General features: G+C 36.3%; 1 protein-coding gene across 1 annotated transcript in view; it reads right to left on the reverse strand.

The window, feature by feature from the left end:
• Window positions 1–18,189, reverse strand: part of ccbe1 (collagen and calcium binding EGF domains 1) — a 107,745-nt gene that overhangs the window by 22,487 nt on the left and 67,069 nt on the right. The window contains exons 3-7 of the mRNA XM_022676547.2: window positions 13,802–13,854; window positions 11,060–11,194; window positions 9,607–9,744; window positions 5,598–5,695; window positions 647–755 (exon numbers count right to left, since the gene is read on the reverse strand). Coding sequence (XP_022532268.2) covers window positions 647–755; window positions 5,598–5,695; window positions 9,607–9,744; window positions 11,060–11,194; window positions 13,802–13,854 — 533 coding nt within the window. The remainder of the gene's footprint in view (window positions 1–646; window positions 756–5,597; window positions 5,696–9,606; window positions 9,745–11,059; window positions 11,195–13,801; window positions 13,855–18,189) is intronic.

Here is an 18,189-nt window from a genome sequence, read left to right on the forward strand (position 1 = left end):
AACACAGAGTTACTACAACACAGAGCTACTGCAACACAATTACTACAACACAGAGGTACTACAACACAGAGTTACTAGAACACAGAGTTACTGCAACACAGAGTTACTAGAACACAGAGTTACTGCAACACAGAGTTACTGCAACACAGAGTTACTGAAACACAGAATTACTGCAACACAGAGTAACTACAACACAGATTTACTACAACACAGAGTTACTGCAACACAGAGTTACTACAACACAGAGTTACTACAACACAGAGACCAAGCAATTAATCATAATATATGATCTACAAGTACCTAAAGTAGCCCGTGGGGAATCACTACACACTGATGGTGAGTATCAGAAACTGTGAGACACGCCCAGTATGCAAATAGATTGTGACAGAAGCCAATGGAAAAGAAGCTGCCAATGGCAACAGATTGGTTCAAATCAAAGATCTCCATTTGCATGTATACGTGCCCACAAATGTTTAGCTAACTCAAAATTGTTGCATAACCTTTAGAAATATATATATATATATATATATATATATATATATATATATATATATATATATATATATATATATATATTTGTAAATCTGACTTAATTTATTTGAGTTCAAACTACTTCTGGGTTTACAGTGTATATCTAAAAACTCACCAGGAGGTCCAGGCTGCCCTTGAGGTCCAGGCAGGAAGGAATGGGATGTCAACATCTTCTCATTGGTCATCTGCTTATTGACCTCTGTGTTTCCAGTCAACATGGTTATCTGTGTCCAGGAGAGTGAAGGACAGGGGGTTGGAATAGGTTGTGAAATAGAAAATGAAAGAGAGCACTGTGGCAAATAAAGAAATTCCACCATTGAAAGATTGCACCAATTTTAGGTCAGTATTCTGCTTATTGCTGCTTATATTGTTGATGTAAAGTTTGCATAGCTGCAGAAACACACAATCTAGGGGCCTGTTGGCAATTCACTGCCAAGATAGCAATGAACGTCTGACGGCTGACATCTGTCTAGACTGTATTCAGTTAGTGGTGCCCCTTTGCGTTTTCCATTGCCAAGATAGCAACACGCCAGAAATGTACCTGAACACACCTCATTTCCAGAACACTACGTTCATCAGCGTAGATATATTCACAAGCTCCTTTGGTATTCAAACGACACAGGTGAAAGGCATGAAAATAGACTGTTGGCAGAGTGTAAGATAGTAATGAACTTTGCACATGGTGTAAGATAGTGCCCTTAAACTTGACCCAAAAAAATGTAAATCTCTGGAATATAATCAAGAGGAAGATGGATGATCACAAGCCATCAAACCAAACCAAGCTGAACTGCTTGAATTGTGTTGCACCAGGAGTAAAGGCATCAAGTTATCCAAAAGCAGTGTGTAAGACTGGTGGAGGAGAACATGATGCCAAGGTGCATGAAAACTGTGATTAAAAATCAGGATTATTCCACCAAATATTGATTTCTGAACTCTTAAAACTTTATGAATATGAACTTGTTTTTTGCATTATTTGAGGTCTGAAAGCTTTGCATTGTTTTTGTTATTTCAGCTATTTCTCATTTTCTGCAAATAAATGCTCTAAAGCATTATATTTTCATTTGGAATTTGGGAGAAATGTTGTCAGTAGTTTATAGAATAAAACAACAATGTTCATTTTATTCAAACATAAACCTATAAATAGCAAAATCAGAGAAACTGATTCAGAAACTTTTTTTCCAGAGCTGTATAAGGGAAATATATATGTATTCTAATGCAATTTTTCTTCTTCCTTCTACCTCCTTCCTTCTCCTCAATTTTTTTCAGCTTCTCTCCCTCTCATTTTCATTCTCACTTTCTTCCACCTTTGTTTTCAATGTTCTTTCTTTCTCTCCCTCCATCCTTTTATCTTACTTGTTCTATCAATTTCTATCTTTCCGTCTCTCTCTAGCTGAAACAGAGTTGTCTGGTGCTGCGGTACAGTGATGTCAGGAGGCGGACGGAGGAGGCGAAGGGCCTGAATGTTCAGGTATTTTAGTAAACGTCCCGTATGACATGCTCTGACAGGACGGTGTGATTAATACGAACAGAAACAGAGAGAACAGTGAAAGAGAAAACGAGCCTGAGCTAACCTTTAGCATGTAATGTAAGCCATAAGCTGTAACATCTGGACAGAAGTCCTGAATAATGCACGTCCGTGTCCGCACATCGCTACCCCAACCTTTTACAAGCAGCATGTGCCCCACACTTCAAAGAGTGGATCTCACACAGCAATAGAAGTATCTGTTACCTGTGACCCTCTACAAGCTGCACGAACAGCAGGACACGCGCACACACATACACACACGTGCACGCACACGCACATATGCACACGCGCACACATGCGTTTTTTACCATATCAAAAAACAGGGTCAAACATACGTTCCATTGGTTTTATTTTATTTCATATACACACATTTTTATAATTCTCCACTGATTCATACATTAGAATTTATATTTCTATAAGTACATACGGTAACACTTTCTATGAATGTCATCTCTATAAGACTCTATAAACATACTCATAAGACGATATAATGCATTCATAGGGCATTATAAACATGGCTATACATATTTATAAAAATGTATAATTCATCATAGCCATGTTTATTATGCATCATGAACTGTGATTATAATGCATTAACCCTTGTGTGGTGTTCGGGGTCTGTGGGACCCGTTTTCATTTTTCATCAAACGATACTTAAAAAATATTTTTTCTAACTCAAACTCATTGGCATTGGCTCATTTTTTGTGAAAAACATATATCAAAACACATTTTCGATAAACACACACTGTACACCCCCCCCCCAAACCCCCCCGCCCTACACATTTGTATTACTTAAAATTTATTTGGCCAAGGGTTAATAAACATTGCTTCATTTGTGAATTTGAAACTAACCAAATTTTCTACTCATATCTTGAGTTTAATTCATTTTCTTTTACATTTTATTAAAAAACTAATAAAAACTAAAGTACCTTTGGCTGGTACTGTACTAAAACAAAACTTTTGAATGATACTAAAAACAAAATGAAGCCATGAGTCAGGACCATATTTTCACTAAACACACACACACACACACACACACACACTCTAGTGAGGTTGCCCAGCATGCGTGCCGGCTGTAGCCTCAGGCTATCAGACATAAATCTATATGAGTGTCTGGATTCAGCCGATTGAAAGCAATTTAAAAGCCATTTGGCTTTGGTTGTGTGTGTGTGTGTGTGTGTGTGTGTGTGAGTGGGTGTATAAGATGTAGTGAAAAAGTGGGCATATTTCAGGTTTTTCTGCATTTCCCACGGTGCTCAGCGTGTCCTCTGAACGCTGTGATTAAAGCTGATGAAAAACACCACACAGATCTGAGCTCATACTGTTTTTATACACAACTCTATTCATATTCTGTTCATGAATGTACATCAATCATGCATAACATTATGACCACCTGCTTGTTTCTACGTCTAATATTACTTACATCAGCTCCAATGATCATATACATCAATTTGTAGTTCTATAATAAGCAAAAGCATTTCTGAGTGGAGAAGAATATGGATAAAATATTGGGTAACACTTTATTTTAAGGAACACAAATTAGGCGCTTATTAATGTCTTATTATTTGCTTAATAAAGCCTTAATTAGAAATTTGTAAATGATTTATTGACTACTTACTAGACTTTATTTTATGTTAGTGTCATTGGTGCTTAATCAGTGGTCTGTGATTGATTAAATGTTTATTCAGTTCTTTTTAGTGTCTAATTAGTGATGAACAGAACCTCACTTTAGAATATGGTGCACGTCTTGATCTATTAGTGACTTATTAAGCTTTTATTAACTCCAGCACAGCCATGTTGACTTAGCTAATAGTTAATGCTTAATAATCTGCTTAACAGGGTGCTAACACAACTGTTTATTGTACACTATAAGAACTAATACAGCCGTTATTAATCATTTCCACATAACAGACCGCTAATTAAGCATCAATAACACTTACACAGAATAAAGCCTAATAAGTAGTGAATAAATAATTTTCAAATGTCTAATTGAGGCTTTACTAAGCAAATAATAGGACATTAATAAGCGCCTAATTTGGGTTCCTTAAAATAAAGTGTTTCCAAATATTGTGTTTCAGTGTGCTGAAACAACCATCCCTGCTAAGCCTTAAATTTTCATTCTAAAAACTGGGGTGTCTGGTCGCTTTTCGCAGGAGTACGTCACACGTACAGCCTCTAAAAGAGGATCCGTCTCAGTTTAACTGAACGCAAGCGACTGGTGGAGCAATGGAGACTTCAGAAGGGGAAGCTCAGAGCTCAGTAGCTCATTTACTCATAGTAAAAACAAAGAAATGAAGGAGTGAAGTTTCTGTCTGAACTCTCTCTTTCTGTCTCTCTCTCTCTCTCTCTCTCTGACTGAACATAACCTGGAATCAGATTCATCCACTCTGAAAGGAGACCGCATCACACCCTCCCAGTTTAAAATGATTTTTCCGCATGCTCAGTGCAATTACCTATTCTCACCAGAGAGGGCCCTAAATCTCCTAAATCTCAAAACTTACAGACAAACTGAACACACTCTGCTGACAGATGAGTGAAAAGCTCTCTTCCCTCGTTCCCACTTTCTCTTTCTCTCTCCTCTGGTTGACCAGCAGCTTCCAAGGACGGCCTGAGGTCACAGCACCCGCGGCGAGGTCATTTCAATCACGCTTTATTACCATATAAACCCACGAGCCAGTCCCTGTAGACCTGTATACCATCCAAACAGGCCGTGTTCTTGAAATACTATCACCTGGACACTCAACTCTAAACACCAACACCATGTGTAGAACAGAATAAGAGAAGCATTTATAGCAGTTACTGAATGACAAGTCTTTAAATCAGTCTCTTTAAAGCAGAATTATGCAGCATTTTACTGTATAATAGCAGTTTTAGAATCATTTAATGCTTCACTGACTATACTAAAGAAAAAAGGTGTATCTGATCCAGTTCTGAACGCTGCTACTGCACTATGTAACTCTGGTAGAGCTGCATAAGAGCTCTCACCAGAACTATGGAGCTTTATTCGAACATAGAGTACATACAATACATAGAGGCTCCATAGCACATTAATAAGCACTGAATAATGTTTTTAGAAAGCATTGTTTGAATAAGATTGTATTGATACAACATGCTTGAGTGTGTATAATATATTTAATAATTATTAAATATGGTTAATAAGAACTATTATACAGAAAAAAACATCTATTTAAGGCATGAAATAAGATTTTCACAACATTTCTTCTGAATTCTGCATTATTTAATGCTTATAAATGTGTAATAAAGCCTTTATGTGGGTAGCTCTCAAATAAAGTGTAAATTATTATTCCCACCTTATTATACCTCAGTTTACCAGGCTCTCTTAATTCAGCTTGTCAACAAAAGCATGTGTACAGCTGTGCATGTGTGGAACATGTACATTAAGGGGGAACTCAAAGCATAATTTGTATAAACTTGTGAGAGAGTCCAAGAACAACAAATATCAATTTTCACATGATGCTGCTTTAACAGTTTCTGTTTTTCAGAAGAAGTTCATGCAAAGAATGTAACAATCAACACGTACCTTCTGTTTAAGCTGGAAAACAGTCATTTTGATCTGTTGGAAATCTTCACATGTGGCCGAGCATGTCCCCGCCTTCATCACATTATCAAAGAGTGGTGCTGCAATAAATAAAAAAAAGAGAGAAAAAGAGAATCAGCCCATTTAACACAACCAGATTCACTACAGAGTCACTACAGGTTCAGAAATAGCCTAAAATAAAAAAAATGTCACCAAAAACGGTCACACTCTAATATTCGGTTGGACCACCTTTAGCTTTGATTACGGCATGTATTCACTGTGGCATTGTTTTGATAAGCTTCTGCAATGTCACAAGATTTATTTCATTGTTGCTGTTGTGTTTTGATCATTGAATAATATTTTTTCTAAAACTAAAATGTCTAAAAGTCTAAAACTTTAAAGGTTTTTCAGTGATAATACTTTATGAAATTGCCTTTGGTTCATATTTGTCTTGAGTATAAAGCTTCAATATTTGGGTGTGCAATATCTGAGGAAAATGCACAAACAGCTGGCATCTTAAGAGGTTAATTCTTTTAGCCAGATTATTGGCTAATTTTGCTAAATTTGTTTATTACAGTTTATTACTAGAATAACTTTACTTCATACAGGGTTTATGTACCTGTAAAATGACAGTGCTGTGTAGTTAAGAAGATGAAAAATAGGTAAATATAAAGAAAATGTTTATGCCATTTTTAAGCTATTAATGTCTTATTTTTGATAATTACAAGAAACACTCAGTTTAAAGCCTTTTATTTTTTATCTAATTTTTATTTGTGTTCCATTAAATGCAGTAACAAGTAAAAGGAAAATCCCTGGGGTGGATTTTTACTTTCTGGACCTGGACTTCTCACCTCTGTGTGTAGGTAGCAAGGTTTACATAGGATCTCCAGTGGATTTGGCGTTTTATGAGTGTAAAAATGTCTTTTAAAACGCTTCAAATTGTTTTTCATCTCACTGCCTCGCAGTGCTGTTAGCCAATCAGAGGTGATATATTTGCATTTATGAATATTCATGAGCAATAGCTGAAATCCTATAGATTCTGTCCTTTCCACTCTTCCACTGGACTAAAGCACTATTATACTGGTTCACTGGAGCACCTTTTTTCACCAAAAAACAGCTCACATGGCATTCATTCATACTAGAGACCACAACTAGACATTTTAAAATGAATGAAAAAACATGGAATAAGAACTTAATAAATAAAACAGAAAAAGCAAACCAATTGGTTGGTTATTAAGTGAAAATGTATTTTGTTTTTTTCTTGTGCATTTATATTTGCTATTTAACTTTATATAAAGCTCTTCATTTATGAGATAAGAGGTTTTTGCGTGACAGTTTCTGCTCATTTAGACTGAAATGACTGACATGATGGTGCACTCACTTCTCTTCAACAAAATCCAAAAGTATTAAACCACCCCCTCACATATGTACACATACACCCCCACACACACTCCTCCCCCACACACACACACACACACATCCGTCTACTCCCTGATAAACTCACTGGTCTGGAAATTCCTCCCTTCCCTTTCTGTATGTGTGGAATGTGGGAGCACACACACACACACACACACACACATACATGATCACACGGCGCATCATTATCATCATCATCATCAAGGAAGCAAACCCAGGATGACCTTGTCTGTAAGATGAGTGGCTACTTAGCGCTAATGCTAGCTTGAATCATTAGCCGTAGCCCTCAGAGACGGGTCAGCGGAGGCAGGAAGCAGAGTCTTATAAATGTGTCACACCAGCCGTGAGTTGGTTTTGTGCTGTGGGCTCAGATTGACGGCTAAATGTGGATTGCAGAGGGTGGGAGGGGTGCCCAGGGGCAAAACCGGAGCACATGAAGAAGCAGATGATGTTGAAGACCACACATACGGAGCACGCTGGCTTCTCTTCAGCTCCAATCCAACTCAATTCCAACTCACCAGCAGCCTTCAGAGCGCCTTCATCTTCCAGAGCTGATCTTAAAGGGTTGCGTGAGATTTAGCAAAAGCAGCGCGTAAAAAAAAAACAGTCAAAACACCCATTTCCATACCAAACACGCAGCCATTACATTAGTGGCGGTTTTCCTGCCACACGCATGAACGTGTTTTAAACCTCCACTCCGGAGAAACAAGGGGGTGTTCTAGACCATCTGCACTTCTCTACTGTTTCAGGTTCAAATTAGAGGCATTATACACCTGTTATAGACTGTTATAGACTGGTATAGACTGTTATAGATAGTTTGTTTTACTTGTTTCAACAGAACTCAACATTTCAACATACACCTACATATCTTAATTAGATAGATAGATAGATAGATAGATAGATAGATAGATAGATAGATAGATAGATAGATAGATAGATAGATAGATAGATAGATACTTTATTGATCCCTGAGGAAAAAATCAAGATTTGTGCTTCGCTGGTGGTGTTCTATAGAAAAATTCGAACCATTTTGCCGCTGTCCTATGAAAAACAAAAAATGTTTTTGTCGATTTTTAATTTACTCCATAATTTGAACAGAAAACCTCTCTCAGTCTCTTACACTGCCAAAATTTATTGATGAACGGACCAATAGAAACTCTTCAAAATTACCTGAAATCAACTCTTTTACATTGATCTCTATCGAAAGTTTACAAGTTTTTTCTCTCTCCTGTAAAGTTGCTGTTTTGGAGATAAGTGTTTTTAATTGGACATCGACGATTTGTTCCTTAGCTCTAAATTACTGGGCAAAGCATAGACCACGGATGTGATATTTGCACAAATAACACAGGAACGAACTGCCATGCTGACGAGACACTGTGTCACTCGGCCGGTGAGTATTAAAAAAAACAATTACAGCCCTAATTACACACCAGACAAGAGATACTGGGGGAATATAAATGTATTTGCTTTTTCCGAAAACTTTTTTTTTTTGTGTGAGAATTTACACACACCATGACACTTGTAGGTACACTCACCCTACTTTGCACTATTAAGTTGTGAAAAATCAGCTTTAACCAGTGTTAGCAAATATATAACCTGTACAACATGCATAACCAGTAGTTACACTGTTATTACATACACTGTTACTGTGTTAATAGACAGTTATTAGAGACTCTTATTATAAAGGGGGACCATTCTGGTAGAAATCACATCCACATCCAATCCAGGAGACCCTGCAGCACTTCATGCTTCCCGCTACTGACAACTTTTATGGAGATGCGGATTTCATTTTCCAGCAGGACTTGGCACATTGCCCACTCTGGCAAAAGTACCAATTGCTCTTACATAATACCATTCTTATTTTCATAATCAGCAACAATAAAAGAAATAAACGCTTAAAATTGATCAATCTGTGTGTAATACATCTATAAAATATATGAGTTTCATATTTTGAACTAAATTACTGAAATAAAGCAACTTTTCAATGATATTTAAATTTTTTTGAGATGCACTAGTATTTTTATTTGAACTCTATACTAAACTAAACTCTAAATAAAGTTTTTTTTTTGACAAATTAGCTGTGCATGCTAATTAGCTATGATTTATCTATGCTTTTAGATTAAACAGGATTATGTCCAAGATACAAAAAGCTAGCAGCAGTTGCTATAAATGACTATAATTGGATTTATCAGTTTTAAACACAGCTATAGAGATTCCTGTACCAGGTATTCCTGTATCTGGTGAATAAAACGATCGTGATTCTGAACAGAGAAGAACAAGTGTTAGGGAGGAATGAGCGGATCTCACACACCATCACTCCATTAACACACCGAACCTACAGCCTCCCTATTCTCCGCTCCAGTGAAGGAGTTTTCCTGCGACGAGTCGACTGAGGGGAGGAGGTTTATTTAGACAGGCAGAGGGAAGTGACGGGTAATGATTACCAGGTGAGCGGATTTAACACTACATCTCCTATTAACAGACCAGTTTACACAGAGAGAGATACGTTTATTCACAACTGGAAATGTAGCAGAAAGAGAGAGAGAGAGTTGGAGAGAGAGAGAGAGAGAGAAAGAGAAGGGAGTTAAAAGGTTACCTCTCTCGCCCCTGCTGCATGTCCTCCCGTCCTGCTCGAGATAAAAGCCTTTCTCACACTCACACCTGTAGCTGCCGGGGGTGTTGATGCAGATTTGAGAGCATACTGTCTCATTTTTGCTGCCACATTCATCAATATCTGAATGGAGTAAGAAGGAGGGAGTGAGAAATTACAGTTACTGTGACTTTTATTTATTTGATTGCAGACAGTATGAACAAGGGCTGCACGATATTGGAAAAAAAATACATTGCAAATGTTTTTTTTTATGTAATATATATGGCGATATTGAACTATGTTCAATACAATGTCCCAAGTGCTGTCTCGTGTCCGGACCGATTAAGAGCCGAGTCAGCGCAGAGCACTCAAAACCCGAGGAAAACAGTAACAGCAAAACAACAGTAATCTGACCTTTAATCAGACATTTAAATTGCTTTTTAGAAGGTTAATAAAAGCGAGATTCAGCTGTAACTGGAAATATATGCACCACAAAACTGTGCCGGACAGCTTCCCACACATGCTCACGTTTACAAGCAGGTGCCCAACCATGTGGATGGAGGCCATGCGTGAGGTTACCTCGTGTTTACTACTCTATCTGCTCCCCCTCCCCCTTGTGCTTCTCAGGCAGCAGCAGCCTGTCACTCACACAGACACAGAGACAGCGCTGTGTATCTGCTTCTTGTGTCAAGAATCAAAACGTTGCACAATGATATGTTTGATTTTATTTATTTTATTGATTTATAGTGACATCACACGCCGCATGTGCACATCATACTCATGATGCTTAAACGATATATCGTGCAGCCCTAGTATATAAAACCCAAGATATTTCATGTTTTACCTGCTCAACTTCTGCTCAACAAAAATGTTCATGTTCAAGTCTCATTTAGTACATCTTACGTGAGCATGAAACGTGGCTTACGCAATGTTTTAGTACCTATACAGCTTTAGTAAATAAGGTCCCAGATCTGCCAAGATTTTGTTGAAGAAGACTTTGTTATTTAAACAACTGTTATTTAAAATTTTAAATTTTACAAATGTTTAGTAATAGAGGTGCATTAAAGAAAGGTCTGTTCCCCTACCCAACACCAATCACTGGCCCCCCCAAAAAAAGAAGTCACGTTTTCCTTCATTCCCAATGAATTATAAGATAAAGTGCACAAATTTGACACAAGTCCTTTCTAGATGTCTATAACCTTCATTTGTATTTTGCCCTCTTGTTTCAGAGTTTTCTGAATATGTATAAAACTCTTTTTTTGGAACATAATTTGTCTTGTATTATTATTTTTTTTTTCTGCCGTTGGACTTTTTAAACAGTGTCCACTCACTACTGTGCTACTCACAGGACACTGATGATGGACTGTTCTCAGCTGCCAAACAGTTAACCCAAAATATTAGTAAATAGCCGCTACCTGAACCTTTATTAATGAAAAATAGGACAAAAAACAGCACTCACCCAGACAGTAGGGTTTCTCCCGGTTTCTATGGCGCTCTCTGTCGTATCGGTACCCAGAGTAACAGGTGCAGACCACACGGCCAAAGTGATCCGTGCACTGCTGCTCACAGGGGGCGCCAGCACACACGTCATAATCTAAACACACAAACAAAACACATACAGGCAAAGGGATGCAGGTGCCTTAAATGTCTGCATATTTTTGAGGAATAGATCAATTTAAAGTTTTTTTTTATTGTGACAGTGACTATATATACAGTGCCAGTCAAAAGTTCAAAAGGACACACCTTCTCATTCAATGGTTCATTTATTTTATCCCTACACTGTAAATGATTACTAAAGTGATCCAGACAACGAAGGAAAGCATATGGAATCATGTAGTAACTTAACCCTTGTGTGGTGTTCATATTTTTGTTACTCGTTTACTTTGTTACTTGTATTTAATTCTGCAAAATTAAGCAATTTTACATTAAAATGCTTTACACATGCTTGCTTCACCTAAATTGCAAGCAATATAAACAGCTTACATGGTTAATATTTGCCCTTTACCTTTCTTATGTTACATTTCTTTCAAAAAGTGCTACTCTTTTTTTTTATTAGTTTTTTAATAAAATGTAAAAGAAAATGAATTAAACTCAAGATATGAGTAGAAAATTTGTTTAGTTTCAAATTTACAAATGAAGCAATGTTTATTAGCCCTTAGCCAAACATACTGTATGTAATATAAATGTGTGTGTGGGGGGGGGGATGTACAGTGTGTGTTTATCGAAAATGTGTTTTGATATATGTTTTTCACAAAAAATGAGCCAATGCCAATGAGTTTGAATTAGAAAAAATATTTTTTTAGTATCATTTGATGAAAAATGAAAACGGGTCCCACAGACCAGAACACCACACAAGGGTTAAAAGTGTTAAACAAACCAGAATACGGAGCATTTAGGTGCTCTTATCTGTGGAGCTGTTTTTAACTTGTGGTTTCCGAAGCTGGTAGCTCTGATCAACTTATCCTGTGCAACAGAGGCAACTCTTGCTCCTACTTTTCTAGGGCAACCTGATGAGAGCCAGTTTCATCACATCACAAAGTTTTTGATAGTCTTTTTGACTGCGCTTGAGGATACTTTTAAAGTTCTTGAATTTTTTTAATGGATATTTTTTTTATTTTAATTTCTTAAAGTAATTTTTTATTTACTTACCTGGGGAGTTCTTGCCATAATCTGGATTAGAACATTACTCAAAGAAAGTTATTCACTGTATGCCTGTAACTCTACCTCTTCACTACTTTACAACTGATGCTCTCAAACACATTAATTCCATATGTTTTTTCTTCATAGTTTGGATGACTTTAGTAATAATCTACAATGCAGAATATTTAAAAATAAAAAAATACAGAATTTAGGTGTGTTTAAACTTTTCAATGATACTATAAATAGTTTTGTACTGTGAGTTGTAAAATGCTAAAATGGTTACAAAAAGTTGATACTAGGGGTGTGCCATATCGTATCGTACACGATAATATCGTCAAATTTTTAAAAATATCGTGAACGATATTATATCCTAAAATATCGTGCCATATCACCCATCCCAATTCCCACTATGTATCTGCTAGAGACAGATTATATCTGTACAGTATCATTTATTTTACTTTAATCCTGGATATATGGAGATATATGGAGTGCATTAGTAGTATTATTAGTATCATGACATTCTGGATAATTGACTTCTGTTACAAATCTGATAAAATTCTTGTATTTTTTATATCTCGCTCTAACAGCGTGTGCAGTATTATATTGTATGTAATTTTTTTTATTATTATTTTCTTGCAGTGTATATTGTATTTTTTAAATAGTTTTTTTTTAAAGTGTTTTGTCATATCGACAAGAATATCGTTATCGCGAAAATACCATCAAATATCGTGATATTATTTTAGGGCCATATCGCCCACCCCTAGTTGATACTACCTGTCTTTACATTGCTTTACCTCAATTTACCTTTAGCCTTGTTAAGTCATGTGACCATAATCTGCAACTTCAATGTCTCTTTCGTTATGTTTATCGTGAAAACTTAAAATTTATTTATTTTTGTTACAATAATGATAAAATACGATTTATAATACAGCCCTAATCCCTAGTTTGGTGCTATGAGCAGCCAGGCCAGACGCTGGTCCAGCCTGTGTCTGTATATCTATATATCTGACTCTGGGAAAGAATGCGGACCCTCCTTCAGACCACAGCTCTGTGTTTCTCATCAGAGACGTCAGAGCAGGTGAGGACAGCGGTTCAGCCGGACGGAAAATAGCCATTAAACTGCCTCATACAGGAACATAAAACAAACCACTAATACACACACACCGTGTAAATTGTTCCTCGTGCGGGAAAGCTTGGCGCGGCCGCTGACAGTTATGAGCAAAATCGTGTTAGCGGTTTTAACTCCTGATCCAGAACCACCCATCTAAACGACAGTTCTGCTGCTTGTGTGTTAATTTTATGGATAAATTCCCAATGTAGAAATCCCACGCTAATCACAAGCACCCAGCGCTGTGTGTGTGTGTGTATTTGTGTGTGAGTATGTGTGTGTGTGTATGCAGAAGCTGCCAGCCTATTTTAGGTGTTCTGAAAAGGTTAAAGCAACATAAAGGAATCTGAGGGTTTTTTTTAATGGGCGATTTCGTTTAGGAAGCCTCAGGGACACAAGGAGACGCTTCCAAAATCAGAGGCATGCTTTCCAAACCAGCGAGTCAGTTCCTACCTTCTGGAATGCACTGGCCCAGGACAAACTTATAGCCCCCACAGCACTTCTTCCTAAAAAAAACACACACAGAAAAACAAAGAGAAGAAAATAAGAGGCCAATAGAGTCGTTTACTAATAAAACTCTACAGACGAAACGGTAACACTTTATAATAACTTCCATTAATATATTTTTAACTAATTATCAGTAGATGTGAACAAAGCAGCAGTTAATCAGAATTTAAATATTAACACCTGCTCACACATGACACTTATTTATCAGCATGGTTATTTATATTAAAAATGTTAGCAAATCATTAGCTCATCATATTTTGAACATTAATAAATTGCTAGTAAATACGCATTTTAAACACATGTTTATCATTTGCAGTTCATGTTGCCAATGCGTTCATTGGTATTTACAAATGTGATAGCAACTTTGTAGTTTCTAAAATGTGACAAATAACAGTTATTAATCATTAGTTGATGGTTTATTAATGAGTATATTAAAAATATTATTATAAAGTGTTGCCAAAGAAACACACCAGCCAGCAGAATTACAGTCACACAATTACACATAAAAGAGACGGGCAGTTCAATTCAGGATTATTTGTATGATGTTTTCTACAACATACAGCTCCAGGAAGAAGTTTGGACACACCTTCTCATTTAATTATTATTGTCCTACATTGTAAATTAACACTGAAATGATCCAGACTGTGAGGGAACACATAACTTGCAGTTTCTGAGGCTGGTAACTCTCATGAACTTTTCCTGTGCAAAAGAGGTAACTCTTGCTCTTCATTTCCTGAGGCGGTCCTGATGAGTGCCAGTTTCACCATACCGCTATTGAGGGTCTTTGAGGGTGACTGCACTTGAAGATACTATTAAAGTTCTTGATTTTTTTCTTATTTACTGACCTTCATTTTTCATTCATATTTTTGTTTTTCTTTACTTAGTTGAGTAGTTCTTGCTTCTCATAATCTGGATTAGAACATTACTCTATATATAGAGCTGTTATTCACTGTATACCTGTAACTCTACCTCTTCACTACTTTACTTTAACTGATGCTCTCAAACACTTTATTAAGAGGCAAGAAATTCAAGCAATTAACTCTTGACGAGTACAGCACAGCTGTTAACTGAAAGCCTGAATTCCAGGTGACTCTACTTCATAAAACTGACTGAGAAAATGAAGCCAAGATGATGCTTTGTAGAATTTAAATATAAAACATATTCTGGATGGTTTAACACTTTTTGTTTAGTAATTAATTCTATATATTTTTCTTAATAGTTTGGATTACTCAATTAGTATTAATCTACAAAATTAAAAAAAAATAATTTTATAATAAGTATTTCTGTAAATAACATTAGTTATTTAATTTACTATCTATTCTCTCCTCTCCTTGTCCTCCTTATTATACATCACTCTCTTTTTGCATTTCCAATATATATGCTTTGGGTAAAACTTTACAATAAGGGTGCATTAGTTATTACTAATTACCACAGAAAGTATCAACAAATTATTAATTACCAATAGTTAATACTAATAATGTTATTAACCTTTTCATGCATGGTGGTCACTATAGTGGACAACTGTTAATAGTGTACCACTATTGATGCATGACAGTGTTTTAAGAGGAAGAAATAACTGATAATAAATAATGTAACGTCTATTGGCAAGTTCTTGCGCCAAAATGTTGATATAAATGTATTTAAAATCATGATTTTTCCATTAATTCCTTTCCATCTTCCATTCATTGATTTTTTTCTATTCGTGCAATATGCATTACTTGTAACTAAACACTCAAAAATATGATTTCCTAAGTTCATATAAGTTCATAAAAAAATCATGTTGATTCATGTTGTCATAATTCATGCATGAAAGAGTTAATCATTACGATATGTTTTAACTAATATTTCAATTCATTTTTATTCTCAACATTCATAATCAGTACAATTTAGGAATGTTTAATAAAGTCCTAAAACGTATCAATCAATAGTTAATAAAGGCATTTATTAATACTGTGGTAAGTCACTGTTATTTGTGACCCTTATTGTAAAGTGTTACCATGCTTTGTTTCAAATTAAAAGTCCTCTGCAGAGTTTTGTAACTTTAATTTAATTTTTAAATTTAATTCATCCTGAAGTTCTGGAAGCAGTGGCTGGAATCCATTAATATATGAGGCAGAAACACCGATGTTGTAGTGCTGCTTCTTCACTCCACAAACCCTGAATGCTCCGTCTATCTATCATTCCTGTATCAGAACAGGCAGGAGAAATAGTGTGTGTGTGTTTTTTCTGGCCTTCACCTCCCCTGCAGCTCCCTGAAGACATCCTCCTGGGTCCACTTTTCCTTCCACATGAAACACGAAGGAGTGCATGACCAGGTCTGACCCATTTCCACGCAACGCAGCCCTGATCCAGAGTTTCATAACACTCCTCTAATGCTTTAACAAGAGTATAAGTTATAAAACACATTTCGCAGAGTATTACTCATCGGCTCCAAGCGGAGAACTCCTTATTCTGTGAGGAGAAATAATCTGAATTTCATTTATAATGGATATTATTAGAGATACTTTTTTATTATGAAATGCTGTTTTCAGGAGAATCTCTCGCTATCTTTAAGAAACTCCTGAAGACAGAGCTCTTCAAAGAGCACTTACTCTCCTAACACCTCTAACTAACTACCTTCCACTACCAGATCAGGAGAATCTCTCGCTATCTTTAAGAAACTCCTGAAGACAGAGCTCTTTAAAGAGCCCTTACTCTCCTAACACCTCTAACAAACTAACTAATTCTAACCTCCTCTCCTTCTTCCTCTTCTCTACTCCTCTATCCCATTATTTCCCTCTGACCTGCTTAAGGCCCTATCTATAGATGCTTTATTTTTAACTTCTATTATTTTTGTACTTAACCTCTTCTATTATTTGCACTTCAATATTGTAAGTCGCTTTGGACAAAAGCGTCTGCCAAATGTAATGTAATGTAATGTAATGTAATGTAAACTGTCTGTCAAAAGTATTGGCTAGTCTTTCAGCCTATAAACCTAAAACATCCCTCTGGTCATACGTTCATAGATCACCTGTTCAAATGCTGCTTTCATGGCATGTTGTAAATATTATATTTATGAGATAAGTGCACACAAACACCACCGCAAGCTTGTATAGCAGCTTATAACAGGTAATGTTATAAGAATGTTTAGCAACATTTTTAAAAGGTTCCACAAAAAAGAAACCTCTAAAGATAGGGCTGAACGATTCAATGTTTTTTAATTGAAATCACGACTTAAATGGACGCAATTTGAATTAGCAAATAGCCTGGAAGTGTGTGTGTGTGTGTGTGTGGGAAGACGCAGCCTGCTCTTCCGGAGATGCGTCATAACGTTGCGGCACGTGTGCCATGACATCACCACGTTTGTAGTCCGTAGAGTGCTGGGGACTGTAGTCTTTCGGCTCATAGTCATTTAAATGCTCAGTGGAAATAACAGGGGGCGCAGAATGAGCCGTGGCCGGCGTGACAATGTCTAATATTTATATATTTAATATTTATTTTTCATCAATTAGTTCTGTCCAATAAATAAATAAATAAATAAATCGTTTTTTTTTTTTTCGTTGAAATTTAAAAATAAAACAGACAACTGCATTTAATCTGAGAACCCTGTTAACCACTAATACAGGTTTAATTGATTAAAAATAATCAAAAATAATCACATGTTTAAAACAAAACAACAAAAGAATCGGGGGGCCCGAAATAAACAAAACTTAAATTCTTCGAAAAAAAAAAAAAAACATTTTATTTATTAAGACTGTATTCTACACATATTTCTTTCCTGAAAAAAACTCTATTTAAGTGGGTAAAGCTCTAACGTTTATTTACAGTAATCTTAGATTTTCTATATTTTAACTAAAACGGCCAAAAATAGAATAGAGAAACATGGTAATTTTTTTTACTTTTGAAAAGTTAGACAAGAGGACCAATGAACTTTTAATAGCAATAACAGATTGTAACAAACATCTTTGCCAATCTGGTCTGCCTGCAGGAGTTTCTGAATAAATCAACCCCAACTGGACACGTCTCAACGTTTTTTTTTTTGGCAGGGCACCGTTCGAGGAACCTGATCAAAACTTGGAGTTTTAAAGGACCTGAACATAATCCAGCCTTCAGTCTGTTTCACCACAACTCAATCTGCACAGTCAGAGCGAAACAGCAGCTAAAGCCAGCCCACTAACACAGCACACACTCTCAACATCTCTTTACACACTCTCAAAATAAAGGTCTGAAAGCAACATTATGTAGAGTCAATACCGGTTAATACACTCCGGTTGCTGAGTATAATATGGCAATCTGCCCAAGCATTATGTGCTAACACTCTGGTCGCCATGTATTATTCGGCACTCAGCCCAAGC

This window comes from Astyanax mexicanus, chromosome 17 (genome assembly GCF_023375975.1).
Source record: "Astyanax mexicanus isolate ESR-SI-001 chromosome 17, AstMex3_surface, whole genome shotgun sequence".
NCBI lineage: Eukaryota > Metazoa > Chordata > Actinopteri > Characiformes > Acestrorhamphidae > Astyanax > Astyanax mexicanus.